General features: G+C 35.2%; 1 protein-coding gene across 13 annotated transcripts in view; it reads left to right on the plus strand.

Annotated features, from left to right (window-relative positions):
- The window catches only part of FRYL (FRY like transcription coactivator), a 180,279-nt gene that overhangs the window by 129,985 nt on the left and 34,680 nt on the right, over positions 1–15,614 (plus strand). For 8 of the 13 annotated variants that reach the window (XM_037383559.1, XM_037383467.1, XM_037383502.1 and 5 more), the window contains 12 exons: positions 911–995; positions 2,635–2,747; positions 5,207–5,357; positions 5,713–5,816; positions 6,431–6,616; positions 8,285–8,489; positions 9,425–9,546; positions 10,021–10,211; positions 10,875–10,969; positions 12,165–12,772; positions 13,416–13,513; positions 14,458–14,628. In XM_037383559.1, the coding sequence (XP_037239456.1) occupies positions 911–995; positions 2,635–2,747; positions 5,207–5,357; positions 5,713–5,816; positions 6,431–6,616; positions 8,285–8,489; positions 9,425–9,546; positions 10,021–10,211; positions 10,875–10,969; positions 12,165–12,772; positions 13,416–13,513; positions 14,458–14,628 (2,129 nt within the window). The remainder of the gene's footprint in view (positions 1–910; positions 996–2,634; positions 2,748–5,206; positions 5,358–5,712; positions 5,817–6,430; positions 6,617–8,284; positions 8,490–9,424; positions 9,547–10,020; positions 10,212–10,874; positions 10,970–12,164; positions 12,773–13,415; positions 13,514–14,457; positions 14,629–15,614) is intronic. The other 5 variants (XM_037383473.1, XM_037383492.1, XM_037383511.1 and 2 more) reach the window with 1 other exon arrangement.

The following is a 15,614-nucleotide window of genomic DNA, read 5'->3' on the forward strand; positions in this document are numbered from 1 at the left end:
CACTTACTTAGGAGAATTTATTTAGAAGTACTTAACAATTAATTATAGATCAGTCATCAAAAAAACCTGACTGAAATAATAAGTGTCCACCTCATGATTCAGTCCAAGAACATGCTGAGAAATGTGGGGAAAAGCTGTCTGGTTTTGGTGAAGCATCTTTCAAAGTGAGCCGCAACAGGTGTGGATAGGAGGGTATCTAAGGTAGCACTTAGCTTTTGTGCTGCAAAGCTGTCAGTGTTATGAAGCAGCCTTGACCTATCACGTAGGGGTTATCTGGATCACAAGGTGGATGCATTGGCACTTGTTCGTTAAAGTGTTTTAGAAGTATGAAAAACAATTATGGGGCCCTTGTACTGCAGTGCAGTTGAGAGTAGCAAAATCTGTGGGGCGGGTACAAAATTAATTCCAATTGTGCTCATTCAGTCAGTGTAATGCTTGCAGTTTTCTCTTAAAAAGAAGTTGGTACAAACTTGACTCTGCAGGCTGTTAGATTTTAATCCCTAACCTGTCTGTGGTTTGAATTAACTGCATACCGAAGTCCAACTAAGTTTTACAGATTACTATGAGACATAGAAAACCGAAAAGAAAGGTCTTTAGATCCAGCTTCAAAAGCAAGCCTTTCTATTTAATTTGTTGAAAATTCAGAGATTCCTGGAACGGATTATTTTGATTTTTTTTTCCAGTTAGTGGAATTATGGTAATATCTCAGAATCTTTTAGTCTAACCACTTTTTTATTATTTTTTTTTCTTATATGTATTTCTGTGGCTCAGTTTGTATTTGTGCCAGTTGCTGTAGTGTAAACCTGGTTAGGGCTCTTGGCATGGACAAGTAAACAAGGGTCATCATGTATTGCTTAAGACTGCTATTCTTTTTTATTGATCAATCTTTTTCTTTGTCTATAATTCACAGGTACCACTTCTAGTAGCAATACAATGGTAGCTCCCACAGATGGGAACCCTGACTGTAAACATATAAAAGACAATATTGAAGAGAAGTAAGTATCTCATCAAAGAGCGGTTATTAGTTGAACTACAGGAATTCCTAGTAGGTACTATAAATACTTGTATTTATAAAAGCCATCCCAATGACTCCAAGTAAATCTGCATTGCAGGAAATACGTGACTGTAAATTTTCTAAGTTTAATGTAACCCAACTGGAATACTATTTGGGATTAACAGTACCAGCCTCAATTGTAATTTGAACTCAAAAAGCTTTAGAGGAAACTGAGTAAATTAAGGGATCAGTCCGGGTCAGGCTTTGTATTGCTATAGCTATATTGTTATTGATGCCTAAATTGGCTACTGTTACACTGGATTGTATATGTTTATGTAAGAGAAATTATGCTGCAGATGGCTGTGGATACATCAAGGGCAAATGTTACTAGTTCAGTAATGTAGCCAGTTCACAAATGGATTTACTAGCTCACTAGAAATCAACAGTGACTGTGTGTTGAAAGCTAGTTTATTCTCCCAGTTAAGAGTATTTGGATGCCTGTTATCTGGCAAGATCGTTTCCAGCTAGTTTTAAAACAGATTCCTCCCTCCTCAATTTTTGAGCTTCTTAAGAACAATCTTTTGGAGAAATTTGCCAGACAGTGGTACCGATGTGAGGGTGGTGGAGAGCAAACAGCTAACACAGACTTAGTCAGGGTGTGAACATGGAGATCAACAGTAACTGACTGTGGGCATGCTTTCCTTTTGTGTTAAATATGAGCTGGCTAAGCTTAAAGTGAAAAGGGAGTAGGGATTCTCTAATTAACATGATAAAAAGTGTGCACAGAAAGAAGTGCTCCTACTGTAGAGTAGCTACTATGCGGTAAATTCACAAATGAGTATTTTGTGACAACTTGTTTGAGAGCCTTAGTAATTATATTTCCCATATAATTTCCCAGTTGGACACTTTTTTTCTTCCCTAGGATAATCATGTCAATATAGTTAGATTAGTAAATATATTGATAGAGACAACCCTGATACTTCAGTTAAATTGGGGGGGAAGGGGGAAGCTGTGTGAAGATAAGTATTTTCACAGTATATACAGACAAGTATTTGGCTGCTATGGGGGCTGGAGCTGAAGAAACTTGTAAGGTAATGAAGGTGGCTTGAAAGTCTCTGCAAGTTTTGGCATATGCTGTAGGGTTGTCTAACCACCTCCCCAGGGTAAATGCTTTTTGGTAGGATATACCATGTACATCTTAGACTTGCCAGGAGGAAAGAATTTTAGAAACTTACCTACAAAATAGCTTGGAAATTGTGCTTTTAGCGCTCTCATTTCTCTGATTTCTTTATAGTTTACCAGGTTAGTGAGGTGGGATCTTAGACTCTGTGTGTGTATGTACATGTCTGTGCCAGATCAAATGGGGTTGTCATTATTTTGCTCAAGAGTGAGAAGAAATCACTTGCGCGTAATGGTAACAAATATTTTAGTGTATCTAAATGTTAATGAAAATTATCTAACAGTAATGTAATTTGTAGTGGATTTTCTCCTCAAATCCCCTTATCTGGCATTGATTTTCCTTGTAAGATGAAATATTTTTACATAACACTTAGCTTTGCTAAAATACAGTTTTACTGAGAAGCCCCGATTAATTTTTGTCACAGAACGTCAGTTACTAATGCTGCTTTATTTGGTTCTAGTTATGTACATCTAGACATCTACAGCGGGTTGAATAGTAACTTAAACCGCCAGCACCACAGACTAGAATCTCGCTACAGCAGCAGCTCTGGAGGATCATACGAAGAGGAAAAAAGTAATATTTTTATTTTACAATATTTCTATGGATAGAAGACAAATTTTCAAGTATTAATACTTTAGCTGAAGGTTGTGGAACATGAGGAAATAAGCATTATCTGTGGGTTTTTCTCAGATCTGTTTAAAAATAACTGGGTTTTTTACGTTCTTTGGTCTTAGTACTGCTGTTGAAGTCTAGCATACATTTGATTACAATAGAATGTGCAAGGAAGATAATACACTTTCTTTCCTTCCCTTGTCCTCTGGAATGAGTTGTGAACATCTTCTCAAATGAAGTGGTTTTACTCTATTGGGTTTTTGCCAGTACCAACACCAAAGAGAGATGATTAAGCAGAAGAAACAAAAGAGATTAGCATGAGGAAAATGAGATAAATGAGGAAAAAGATGATGGGGAAAAAAAATTTTAAAACCCCAGAAAATTAGAAGTAATAGTGCTTTTAAATGATAGCAGTCCTTGGCCTGTTTAAAAAAAAAAAGAGTACAGAACTTTCTGAGAAGCCATAGTAAAGGAAAATATAGGAGGGGGAAAAGGATCTTGCTCTTATTTTCAACATTGTTTTGAAAATATTTTTTGGGTTGTTTTTTGTGATAATGTGATCTGTTTTTTCTGAGGTGCAGCAGTAAGGAAATAGGAAAAAAAGTATCCTGAAACTCCATATTCTTTTCAAGACTTTTCTTTAATGGAGGCTTATTAACTGTGGCTACTTTTGTACCAGTGCCTAAGATATAAAATCATGGTTGCAATGCTAGGGAAAGCTGAACAGGTCATGTAATTAGGCAAAAATGAGGACATTGGTCAGACAGTAATCGATGCTTTACATGGGTGGGGTTTGTATGCTTTGTCAGAGTACTTATTTGACTGAAACTGGTTTCGGCTAACAAGCTGTTAGTAATTAAAATGACTGTACTTTAACCCTGCATGGGATTATCAGATACCTTTCAGTCTGATCCAGACTTTCAGTCTAATCCAGTGCTCCCACAGACTGTCCTCTTACGTTTCACTCAGGTTTTTTATTGACAGTTGATTTTGCTGCCAGTCAGGTTGTTACAGCACATGATACAGTACTGCCTTTTCCTTACTTCTCTTGTGCTACTGAACAACGGGATGTACATTTCTGCATTTTGAGCATTGCATGTCAGTATGGAATGTGGTGTGTCCCACGCTGTATTGAAGCAATGGAGTCCATTAGGATCTCCTTATGCACTCCTTAATGACTGATTCTGTGCAGACCATAAAGGTTAGAGTGAATATGTAGCTCATATCACCTCTTTCAAGAAAGTGGAACATAATGTCCTCTAAGAGCTTCTTGTAAAGATTGGGCATACTCATGCAGATCTCCTAAACTTTGGGTCAGTAACAGGTTGGCGGACCTTCTTTATTACTGCTTGGATGGCTGATTTCCAGTATCTTAGTTGTGGTCATTTTCATCTTTGTTTGCTATTTGTGATAGCAACCTGAAGCAGGTGAAAATTCACACGTTCCATCAGTAAGAAGTTTGTCACTTCTGGTCAAGAAGGCGGTAATGCGCTGATACATGTGTAAACTTCTGAAACTTCGGCAGCTATACTTCCAAAAGGACAACGGGTAGAATCACTGAAACATTGAAGTGTTAAGGCAGTCGTCTTACTTCTTTCTAGCCTTAATCGATCATTCTCAAGTCCAAGACATCTCATTTAAAACCAGAAAAATATTTTGGATATGTAACACAATATACTGGTACCAAATAGCTGATGTTTCTTCCACTCTTGAAGCTTGCTTAATCAAAACTAAATGTCTTTCTGTGTTTTCTTGAAAAATGTAATGATTTTCTGAGCTTTTGTCAAGCAGTGGGATTGGACTATGCTGTTGTAAAAGTGGCAAATTATGAGTTTCCCCATATATCAGGCTGGCATTACCTGACATGTAGAACTGGTGGATTTTTGCTAGTGAGACCTATAGAGAGGCACTCTTGAGAAATACTTCTTTAGCCTACAGTGGAATGCAGCTCTTCAAAATGAGTTCAGTACAATCTTGGGACCCAGCCTTAAGTCCCCATCTGACATGAGTTTTGAAATTAAAGGAAATTATATTAGATTACTTTGCCTTTTTTTCCTTACGTGCATCCATGTTCCCTATGTGCATCCATCCATCCATCCATCACTTTTATGAACCTATTCAACAAAATCTTACTCTTTTATGTGTGTGGCTTTTGTAGAATCATCCTTATGCTGAAAGAAATAACAATTTTCTCTGGTTTTTTTAAACTGTGTCAACTACTACTGTTTGTGGCTGGTCCATCCCATCGAGAGACACACACGCACACACACAGACATACACACAGACACAGACACACCCCCACGCCCACCCCCCACATCTCAGCTTTTCAAGAATTTAAAAATATTTTGTTAGAAGACTATATAATACAGAAACATATAATATATATTTTATTTTCCTGGTTTAATTACCTATTGTGTTAGGTGATTCAATGCCTCTGTATTCAAACTGGCGGTTGAAGGTGATGGAGCACAATCAAGGAGAGCCTCTACCTTTTCCACCGACTGGAGGCTGCTGGTCACCATTGGTGGATTACTTGCCTGAAACTTCTCCTCCGGGCATGTCACTTCACAGGTAGCTGTTTTAACAATGCTGATGGCAGGGCATTACATTTTAATTTGTATTGCACACATATAGTGACTTAAAGATAGCAGATAAAAATGTACTATCTACTGTCTTTAAATCTACTAATTTGTTTTCTGTGATTTTACTCATGGGTCTAGCAGTTTAAGATTTCTCAGCTTTTTAATTTGGAGGATTAAAGTTTTTCTATCTTCATTATGAGCATTCATCTTTTCCCTTATAATACAACTTGTGTAGATGTTTGTAGACTTAAAAAGAAACACTGGTTAGTAACACACCAAGTTCTTTGCAGCTCTACATGAAGTTGACATTATGTTCTTCTAACAAATTACTCTTTTGTTTTTAGATGCAATATAGCAGTGATCCTTTTGACTGACTTGATAGTTGACCACAGTGTAAAGGTGGAATGGGGAGGATACTTGCATCTTTTGCTTCATGCAATTTTTATAGGTAACAACATTCTTAGAAATATGTCTGGTAAATTAGGAATTGTAGCTATTTGTGTAGCTTTTCTTTTCCACATCTAAATTAATGTTTGCCATTATATTGAGTTGTTAATCTGTTTTTTGCAATTTCAATTTAATTTGAAATTCAATTTCAAATTAAATCATAAATTTGTTAATATTTACACTATTTAAAATTCAACTAAATATGTTAGCTTGACTAATATGAATATAATTGTTTTGTAGTTGTTTCAAGGCACTTTCTGTTGGAGCCACTTTTACCTCTTTCTCCCTTGTAGAAGTCACAGTAAAATTCAAATTTTTTTCCATTTCTCTGTGTAGTAATTTTCATACAGAACACATTAAGTTCTTACTGCTCTTAATTTATTAATTAAGTTACTGTGAGAGGATTATTTTATGATATAAAGAGGACATATTAATGTTTGTTAAACTGTATGCTTTTGTTTTTATATTGAAACACTGAAAAAACATTTAGTGAATTATGTATCTATTATTTAGTAAAGCATAACAGACCAGTTTGGATGCTGCTATTTTATAAATAATTTAATTCGGCGTGCCCTTTGAATGTAATGAAGTTTTTCCATTTTCCTTTTGTGTTAGGTTTTGACCACTGTCACCCTGAAGTCTATGAGCATTGTAAACGTCTGCTTTTGCATCTACTGATAGTGATGGGATCTGGCAGTAATGTCCAGTCTGTTGCTTCTGTCCTACTCAGAAACAGAGAGTTCAATGAGTCCAGGGTGCTTACTGTCAAGCAAACTACCCATTTAGATTATACTTTCACAGGTATGCTTTAGATTTATTAAGTGTTGCTTGTTAAAATGACATGGAAAGTTATCTTTTCTTCAAGCCATTATGAACATTTCTGCTATTTGTAATATTTTCCTAAGCCCTTGGCATGAAAATGTATTTCTTCAGATTTTAATTGTCAGAACAAATATGGTTCACATTAGCACTTTGTGCCCAGTCATCAGAATAGGGAGCACAGTTGAATGATGAAATAGTAGTGGAAACCACAGAAGGAGCTCTGTGTGTTAGATCTTTAATACAGCAGTTTTTATAATGCTCTTGAAAATAAAACCCAAGAAGATACATCTCTTACTTGTTTATAGCGACTTTAAATTTCTGAATTTTGTCAGCTGTAAGTGCATTGTTCAATAGGCTGACAGAATATTGTTTTATTACCTTCTAATTTTCACCTTAATGTTACAATATTATAATTATACAGGAAACGATATATTTTCTATGTATTTCTTTATAAAAGGAACATTTTAGTGATGTGAGCCTATTGTAGTTTCTAAAGAAATGTGAAATAGTTAATTTTTTTGAAACCTAGTTTCATATTATTTCAGTAGGTGGCAGCATATTGCTACACAATTTGTTTCCTCTCTGTTCACATCAGAAGTGATTTTGTCACCAACCAAAAAATATTCATCTGGTTTGTGAATTTGATATTCATAGCAAAAAGGAATTAAAGAACAAGCATAGTGAAAGAATTCTTTTATGTAAAGCTATTCACAGAACTTCACCAGTGCCACCTGTATAGTGACTTATACAAACCATTCCGTTCCTAATCTTTACAGTTTTGGGTAAAACTGTCTAAACGTGACACAGTATTTTGCTATTACTAAAACAAAAATGTCAGATAGAAACTAGAGAAAGATCAGCACCAAACATTTCCAGCTAATGATTATGTTAAGGTTAATTACAGATATGCATGCCTAGCACAAGTTCAGACGAGCTGATGTTAAATTTTATTTGGGCCAGCTGATACCCTAGTCCAAACCCTGTGGCTCCGTAGAGTGAAAATTTGTGGTGGATATCAGTGATTCTCAAACTTAAGTACAGTTGTTACAGTCAGAGGTTCATGACCAGTTCCTTGCCAGTTTACGTTCTCCCAGCACCTCATAGATAGAGGCATAATGTAAGGAGTTACTGCACTTGTATTTTATTGCCACGTGATTCCTTACATGCAGAGAAAAACCTTAACAGCAGCAAGGTTAAACTAACTTCAGAGAAACTTTGTGCAGCTAGAGGGGCTCTGCCTAGGGTCAGTTCACTACCTAATACGTAGTGTTCACTAGTTTAAAGTACTCTCAATTACACCGGGTCTAAGTTTTAACAAAACCATTATCTGCACATTATTGAATAGTTTATATGATTTGTCTCAACTCCTTAAGAAGAGATGCTCAGAAACCGATGAGCTGTCATATTACCAACACAAAATCAAACAAAACACAGTAGTTTTAAAAAGGGATCTAGCAGTTCCTTATTAAGGGTCCAGTCATGTGAAGACTTTGTATATATCAGACTTCATTGAAATTATTGCATTAAATTACTCTCATTGCATTTGCTAAGTTACTGATTTATTTTTTTAGAGGGCTTTTTTTTCTTTTATGTATTTAATATTAACTGTCAACTTAAGAGTGCATTATCGTCTTGGTTTTATTTCAGCAGGTGTTCATGATTTTATACCTGATTACCAGCCCTCCCCAATGACAGACTCAGGGCTTAGTTCAAGTTCTACCTCTTCTAGCATCAGTTTAGGAAATACAAGTGCTGCCATTTCTCATCTGCACACCACAATCCTCAATGAGGTTGACATTTCAGTAGAGCAGGATGAAAAAGTGAAAACTCTCATAGAATTTATTACCTCAAGGTAAGATTTCCAATTCTTATTTTTGTCAATACATGTATTTTGTGGAGTTACGGCAAAATCCTTACTATTTAGGGTCACATTGTCTGATTTTGGCTGGTCTATCACCAGTAAGAGATAGTTTAATCCTGCAGTGTTTTTATGTGATACAGCTTATGCACAACTCTAACTTTCCAACAATTTCAGAGAATTTTGGCCACCCTTTCATGTCCTGAGTGTTTAAAAGTCTTTTGCCATGTTCTACGCAGGTCTGTTATCTTTGCTTGCCATACAGTTTATAGAATTTCCTTTTCCATGGAAAGGACTAGGTCTGGAATACATAAAGATGATTAGGGAGCCGCAAGATTTGTGTGGAATTTATGGATTACCCAGTAGTAGAGAGCTTGGCTGTTCAAAAACCAGTAGTTTGTGGCAAAGGACATCTGTAAAACCATCAACACTTGTGCAGTTTGTATGATAGTTTATATAAAGCTTTCAAGATTTTGTAAATCTGAAATCCTGTGTGTTTCTCAAAGCTGTTGATTACTTATGCTTTACATCAGCCTAAATTTAGAATAGTGTGGTGGAAGATAGATGGGAAGAAAATAGGAAGGTGGCTGTTCCAAGGACTGTATAATGGTGTTGGCTGTGCTGGTTCTTTGTTACATAACTATTGTCTAACAGAGAACCTCTCTTCCTAAACTTGCACTGTTATTTCAGTTGGATCTGATATAGTGCTCTTCACCTTGTATTAACTTCTTGTAAATCATTACATAATATTGGGCGGTTGTCACACTTCTTTCCGATTTGTGTCTGCAGTTCTAAATGGTTTCTTTTATGGGATAAGTAGTAGATAAATAGCAATTGATCTTAAGGTTAAAATAATATTTGCATAATATTAATGACAAAGGCTATGTTTTATATTCTGTTAAGTATTTGTTCTATTTTCATATTTTTAGAAAAAGAGGCCCACTTTGGAATCATGAAGACGTTTCAGCCAAGAACCCTAATATAAAAAGTGCTGAACAGTTAACTGTGTTTTTAAAGCATGTGGTATCTATATTTAAACAGTCTAGCTCAGGTATGTTTGAAAACAATCAGTGGGTGATAGAATAGCCAAGTCTGCAAACTAAATGGATTTTTTTTAAATGGCGGTAAACTTACAGTTTATCTATAAAATCACTCTAGGTGGTCACTTACTGATTCTAAGTAATAAATTTTTCTTGTGTGTTGCACACTTCAGTTCATGTTTCTATTATGACAGATTTAAATATAGTCTTCTAGGAATGAGAGAAAAATATTAATTTATTGTGGAAACTTAATATGCATATCATAAATGGTTTATTCTTTGCAAGTCTCCCCAGTGTTAAGTATTTTGGAATATGAGTTTATATGCCTGGAAGGATTTTTGACAGCAATAGCCCTTGAGAAAAATGTAGAAGATGAGAGTATTTTAAAGTTAGGAATGACTTTGGCAATTTACTCTTCATTAAATTCAGTTGATTTTGTTTTTTACAATGCATTGTGTTGCTTCAGTATTTATTTACTTTTATAGGAGGATTTCAATTGGAACACCGTCTCAGTGAAGTTGCTTTGCAAACTGCACTTTCGTGCTCCTCTCGACATTATGCTGGGAGATCCTTTCAGATTTTCAGGGCTCTGAAGCAGCCTCTTACTGCATCTACACTTTCTGATGTTCTCTCCAGACTAGTAGAAACTGTTGGAGATGCAGGAGAAGAAGCTCAGGTATTTGAAATCTTTCCCCCAATTACTTAGAAAGCTAAGCTTGCCTGAATAAAATACTTGAATAATTATTTTAATGACAGTAAAATTTAAAAGCATTTTTTATTCAGTTGCTTTTTATTTTAAAATAAAAATATTGCAGATATCAAAGCAGTTTTGTTTGTGACACTTCCTGAATTTTCATCTAATTAAATGAGAAAAGATAAGCTGTGCACATTCTCTTCTACAGCAATAGGAACTTTCAGAGTGTGATACATCTGTTTCCTGAAATCACCTTCTCTTGCATAGTTAGAATCTTAAGATCAGCCGTATTAAAAATAATTTGTTCTCTTTTATTAAGAACTTAACCTGATTAAGTGTTAACAGCTGTCCAACTCAGTGTCATTGTACACCTAAAGAAGAGTCTAAATGACGCCATCCCTAAGTTCATCCTTAAAAATAATGAAAACACAATGAATTCTATAAATATTTAGAAATAAAGCTTTTCCATGTCTTGAAGATACACTGCTAATTTGAGCTGCCTCATCAAAATTGCATTCTAATTAAAGCATGAAATAACAATTTAACTACAGATACAGATTTTATATTTTTGTAGTGCTACTCAGTAGATCTGTGACCTTCCTTGTGCATATTGCGTAATTAATAATGACCTGTGGCTTTCCCCAGGGTTTTGTCATAGAACTGCTTCTAACCTTAGAGTCTGCTATTGATACGTTGGCTGAAACCATGAAGCATTATGATCTGCTTTCTGCCCTTTCTCAGTAAGTTCTTTTATTAGTCAAGCTACATTACACATTTTTACACATTTGAATTATTAAAGATCTGCATTACAAATGTAATGAAATGATTTCTTGCTGTCTTTGCAGAATAATTGTACCCTTATACCAAAATTGCTTGCTTTTTTATGGTTTTATGATTCTGCCTTAAGCAAAACTCGTAAGAACTTAGATTTTCTGAAAAGGATCTCTGCTACCTTTCCAACCTCTTGGGTCCAATTAAAAAAAAAAAAAAAAAAAAAAAAAGGAAAATGTTCAAGATGTTCTTTATGGCTCAATTCTGAAATGTCAGTTCTTCTAAAACGTCTCAAAATAAAGAAATAAAGGCACTGAGTATATTTAGAACTTCCTTTTTAAATTGGGCCCTACTGACCTTGATTAATAGTGTGATTTTTTTTGAGGTCTTATTTTTTTCCCTATACGTATAATGAAGGTAATGGCACCAATCTTTAAAAGATAATTTAAGGCTCACAAATGAAAACTCCTATACTGCAATACTTCCATTCCAAAGTTAATACAGAATAAATTTCTTCAGTCACAGCAAATGCTTTTCTGTCCTAAGCCTCAGGTTTGTTGTCCATATAGAAGTGTAATTGAACAGAGTCAATGACTTTTTATCAAACTGAAAAAAAAAATCCTAAATGTACAGATGCTTTCATAGCAAAATTTTTTGAAATGTTGAGACTTCTAGGAATATATTCAGTTTCATAGTATCAGAACTGGAAGGTGTTGTTTTTTCTACGTCAGATACTTCAGACAAATAGGAGGTAATAAGTAAATAATTTCATTTTTTAATTCATTTGGGTTTTTATCTTTATCACATCTATAAGTAAGCTGGAATGCTGGGTCTTCAGATAATCTTTTACATGCTGTAGGCTTTTTCTGATTTTACTGAATTGTTATGTAACTATTTTGGTATTCTGATATTGTAATGAATAGATTTGGTAGCAGAGATACTGGGATGCTACAGTCTTGTCCTTACGCTGTAAGGATATTTTGTTAATATATGTAGAAATTCTGTGTTTTCATATACAATACTGTTCCAGTGATGAAGGGGAGTATTCACTGTATATGTATATATGTGATTAGCGACACATCTTTCTTCCTTTCTTCCTTTTTTCTAAACTGGGTTATTAAATATTTCGCGTGGAATAATATATAATACTGATTTTTATTTTAGAACCTCATACCATGAATCTGTAATGGGAAACAAGTATGCAGCTAATAGGAAAAGCACTGGACAGATAAACCTAAGCACAAGTCCCATTAATAGTGGCAGTTGTTTGGGATACTACAGCAATACAAGGAGTAATTCTTTGAGACTGAATTTAATCAGTGAGCGGAGAGGTGATCGGCGGCGGAGCAACACACTGGATATAATGGATGGAAGGATAAATCATGGTGGAAGTTTGGCCAGGACTAGAAGCCTTTCCTCCCTGAGAGAGGGAGGGATATATGATGTGCAGCCCACTACTGACCCTGTCAACTTGATGGCCACCATATTTTGGATTGCAGCTTCATTGCTAGAGTCAGATTATGAGTATGAATACCTTTTGGCTCTCAAGCTACTCAACAAACTTCTTATTCACTTGCCTCTGGATAAATCAGAGAGTCGGGAAAAGATAGAGAAGGTGCAGAATAAACTGAAATGGAATAATTTTCCAGGCCTTCAGCAGCTTTTCCTTAAAGGCTTTACTTCAGCATCTACACAAGAAATGACAGTTCATCTCCTCAGTAAACTCATCACAATTTCCAGGCATGCTTTGGTGGATCCTTCTCAGTTAGCAGGTATCTTTAGTAAATGCATATGTAATGAAAATGCATATTTTTTTAAATTTATTTAAGTGTAATCAACATCAGCAGAATCATGCATTTGCCATAAAAAAACAAAAACAAAAACAAAAACAAAAACCACCCTTCAGTAATGCTTTTTGCAGTTGTTAATGCTACAGTGTTAGATAGTGCAAATACATTACAGACTATGATTATCTGTCAGGAAATACAGCACATAAACTTTATGTATTGACTATTAACTTACTTTAAACTTGCCTACAAGTGAGTTTTTAGAGCATGTGTAGTATTTTTCATGATGTTGTGCTAAGTAACTCAGTTAGTACTATTTCAAACATTTACACATTTTAGAAACAATGTGGCTGTACTGCCTAAAGCTGTCCAGTTTCATGGTTCTGCTTAATTCATCCAGCGATGATTTTATTTTCATCTTATGTGTATTTATACCTAACACAGACATTTACATACATTCTACATACATACACACTTAGGTACATGTATGTGTATGTATAATATATATATGTGTGTGAATGTGTGCATCATGCTGTAAGGGTTCCTAAATGACAGATAACTCCATGTTAAATTAAGTCATAGTAAAAATCTTTAGGGCTCATGTAACTGTGTTTATGTATGTGTTTAGGATTTCCCCTAAACATCTTGTGCCTACTTCCTCATCTGATCCAACATTTTGATAACCCAACTCAGTTTTGTAAAGAAACAGCTGACAGGATAGCAAAGGTAGGTAAAATGATGCCTGGAGAAATATCCAGGAGTCTATACCAGCATTATTTCTGTATTTTTCTGCTCCCTTATGTAATACTTCTATGTGATTATAATAGTCATATGGAAATGACTATAAAAGGTCATATTTTAAAGATGTTACCTAGTCCTAATTTATATAGTTGGACCTCATACCAACCCCTGAGATTCCCTTTGGCAATGAAAAGACACCTTTAGCTTATTCTGTAAAACTTAGATGTAAAGAACAGATTTCCTCATTAACGTTATCAATTACTTTTTCTTACTGGTCTAATTTTTCAGTTTGTAATTTTAAATGTAAACCTAGTCAATTTTTAAACACTTCCTAATTTATTTGAGAAGGATGTGATCCTTTCAGGCTAGTAGGTAGAGAAGAAAAGGTAGTATGTTCTTTTTTTTTTACATGTATACAGCGATTAACCTTGGAATATTTCTGAATGGTAGTGTCTGTTAAAGCAGCGCATGGTGCACGCCGGCAGCCAAGCTGGTGGTGTGCTGGCCTGGCAGCCTGCATTTTAAGGAAGAATGTGGAAAGGGGAGGGCGAAAGTGCTGTCTGTGGTAGGAGATGCAGCCCTAGCCCTCTGGCTGTCCAAACTGTGATACGTAAATCACTCAGCTGCGCTGGCCATCTCAAAGGAGTACATGCCTGGTGCAAATCCAGAAATTACTGCTGTACCTTAAATGCTTGCACTGCTAGCTAGGGAGAGTACTTGACATAAGTTTGGTATGAGTAGTAAACTTGAAGCATGGATGGTACAGTACCAGAGTTCAACAGAAGCTGTAGGTGTTGCTTGTGTGATTAGTTCGATTTCAGTTACTAGAAAATAGAGTGGAATCTGGGAGAAATGCATAATGACTTGTGAATGCTTAGGCTAAAAATTTGTTATTTCTAATATAATTAAATATGGTTTTTGCTTTTCAGGTTTGTGCAGAGGAGAAATCACCAACTCTTGCCAATCTGGCTCATATGATGAGTTTATACAGTACACACAGTTATTCCAGAGACTGTTCTAACTGGATTAACGTAGTGTGTAGATACTTGCATGACTCTTTCTCAGATGCCACATTTAACCTCGTAACTTATCTTGCAGAGGTAAATATTTAATAAAAGTGTATCTCATGTTAGTCTGTGATCAACATTGCACATACTCATTGCTAATTCCTTATTTTTCATGATTCTGAATACTGGGGGGGGGGGGGGGCGGGGGGGGGGGGGGAGCTGGGGCGAGGGCGGGGAGTGCACCTTCCATAATGGCAGAATAACATTAACAAGTTCTAGAATATAGAAAAGGGATGACTGCTGCCATTTTGGCGTGTACAATTTAAATGTACATTGAAATCATAATCCCTCTAATGAAAGGTCCCTTTTTATGGTAGTAGTGTTTTTATATTTTGTAGTAGTAGATATTTATATTCTGTACTACATGAATAAAATGCTCACACTGTCTTGTCTTTAGCAAAATGTACGTAGTGCAAATTTTAAGAGGCCTCTTTTTAGCCGGGTACACATTTAAAGATGTCCTTATCATAACTTTACAAAATAATTTCACAGTTCAATTGTAAGTATTGCATAGTATATAATCAAAGATAATTTAAATTATAGAATTCAGCCATTCATACAGGAAAACCTTTATTACCTTTAAGTAGCTTGTCAAAAAGCTTGTAGACCTGGTTCTCGAAGTATATTACTTCAAGATTTTGAATATATACTTGAAGTATATCACAGCAACTCAAGCTGATGAAGCTATTTTTAAAAATATTTGTACATTCTCATGAATGACTTTATATGTACTTATTTTGTTCATAATATTGTGTTTACCAGCCTTCTTTAAGGCATAGATGTAGTTGTTTTTTCATACAGCTTTGGAATTTTGAATTTGTATGAACACTTCTGTTTAGTGAGACGTGTTTTTTTATTAGGTACTTTAGATCTGTGCTAGTAAATGTGTCAAAACCCAGGTAAAAGACTGAATTGGGACAGAGAACATTGTTCTGTTGCATTTTTTTTTGATGTTAAAATTTTGAAGATCGTGAAGTGGTACACTTACGTTTCTTGAATGGGAAAATAAATTTGTATGG

Source organism: Falco rusticolus, chromosome 1, assembly GCF_015220075.1.
Source record: "Falco rusticolus isolate bFalRus1 chromosome 1, bFalRus1.pri, whole genome shotgun sequence".
In the NCBI taxonomy this organism is placed as follows: domain Eukaryota; kingdom Metazoa; phylum Chordata; class Aves; order Falconiformes; family Falconidae; genus Falco; species Falco rusticolus.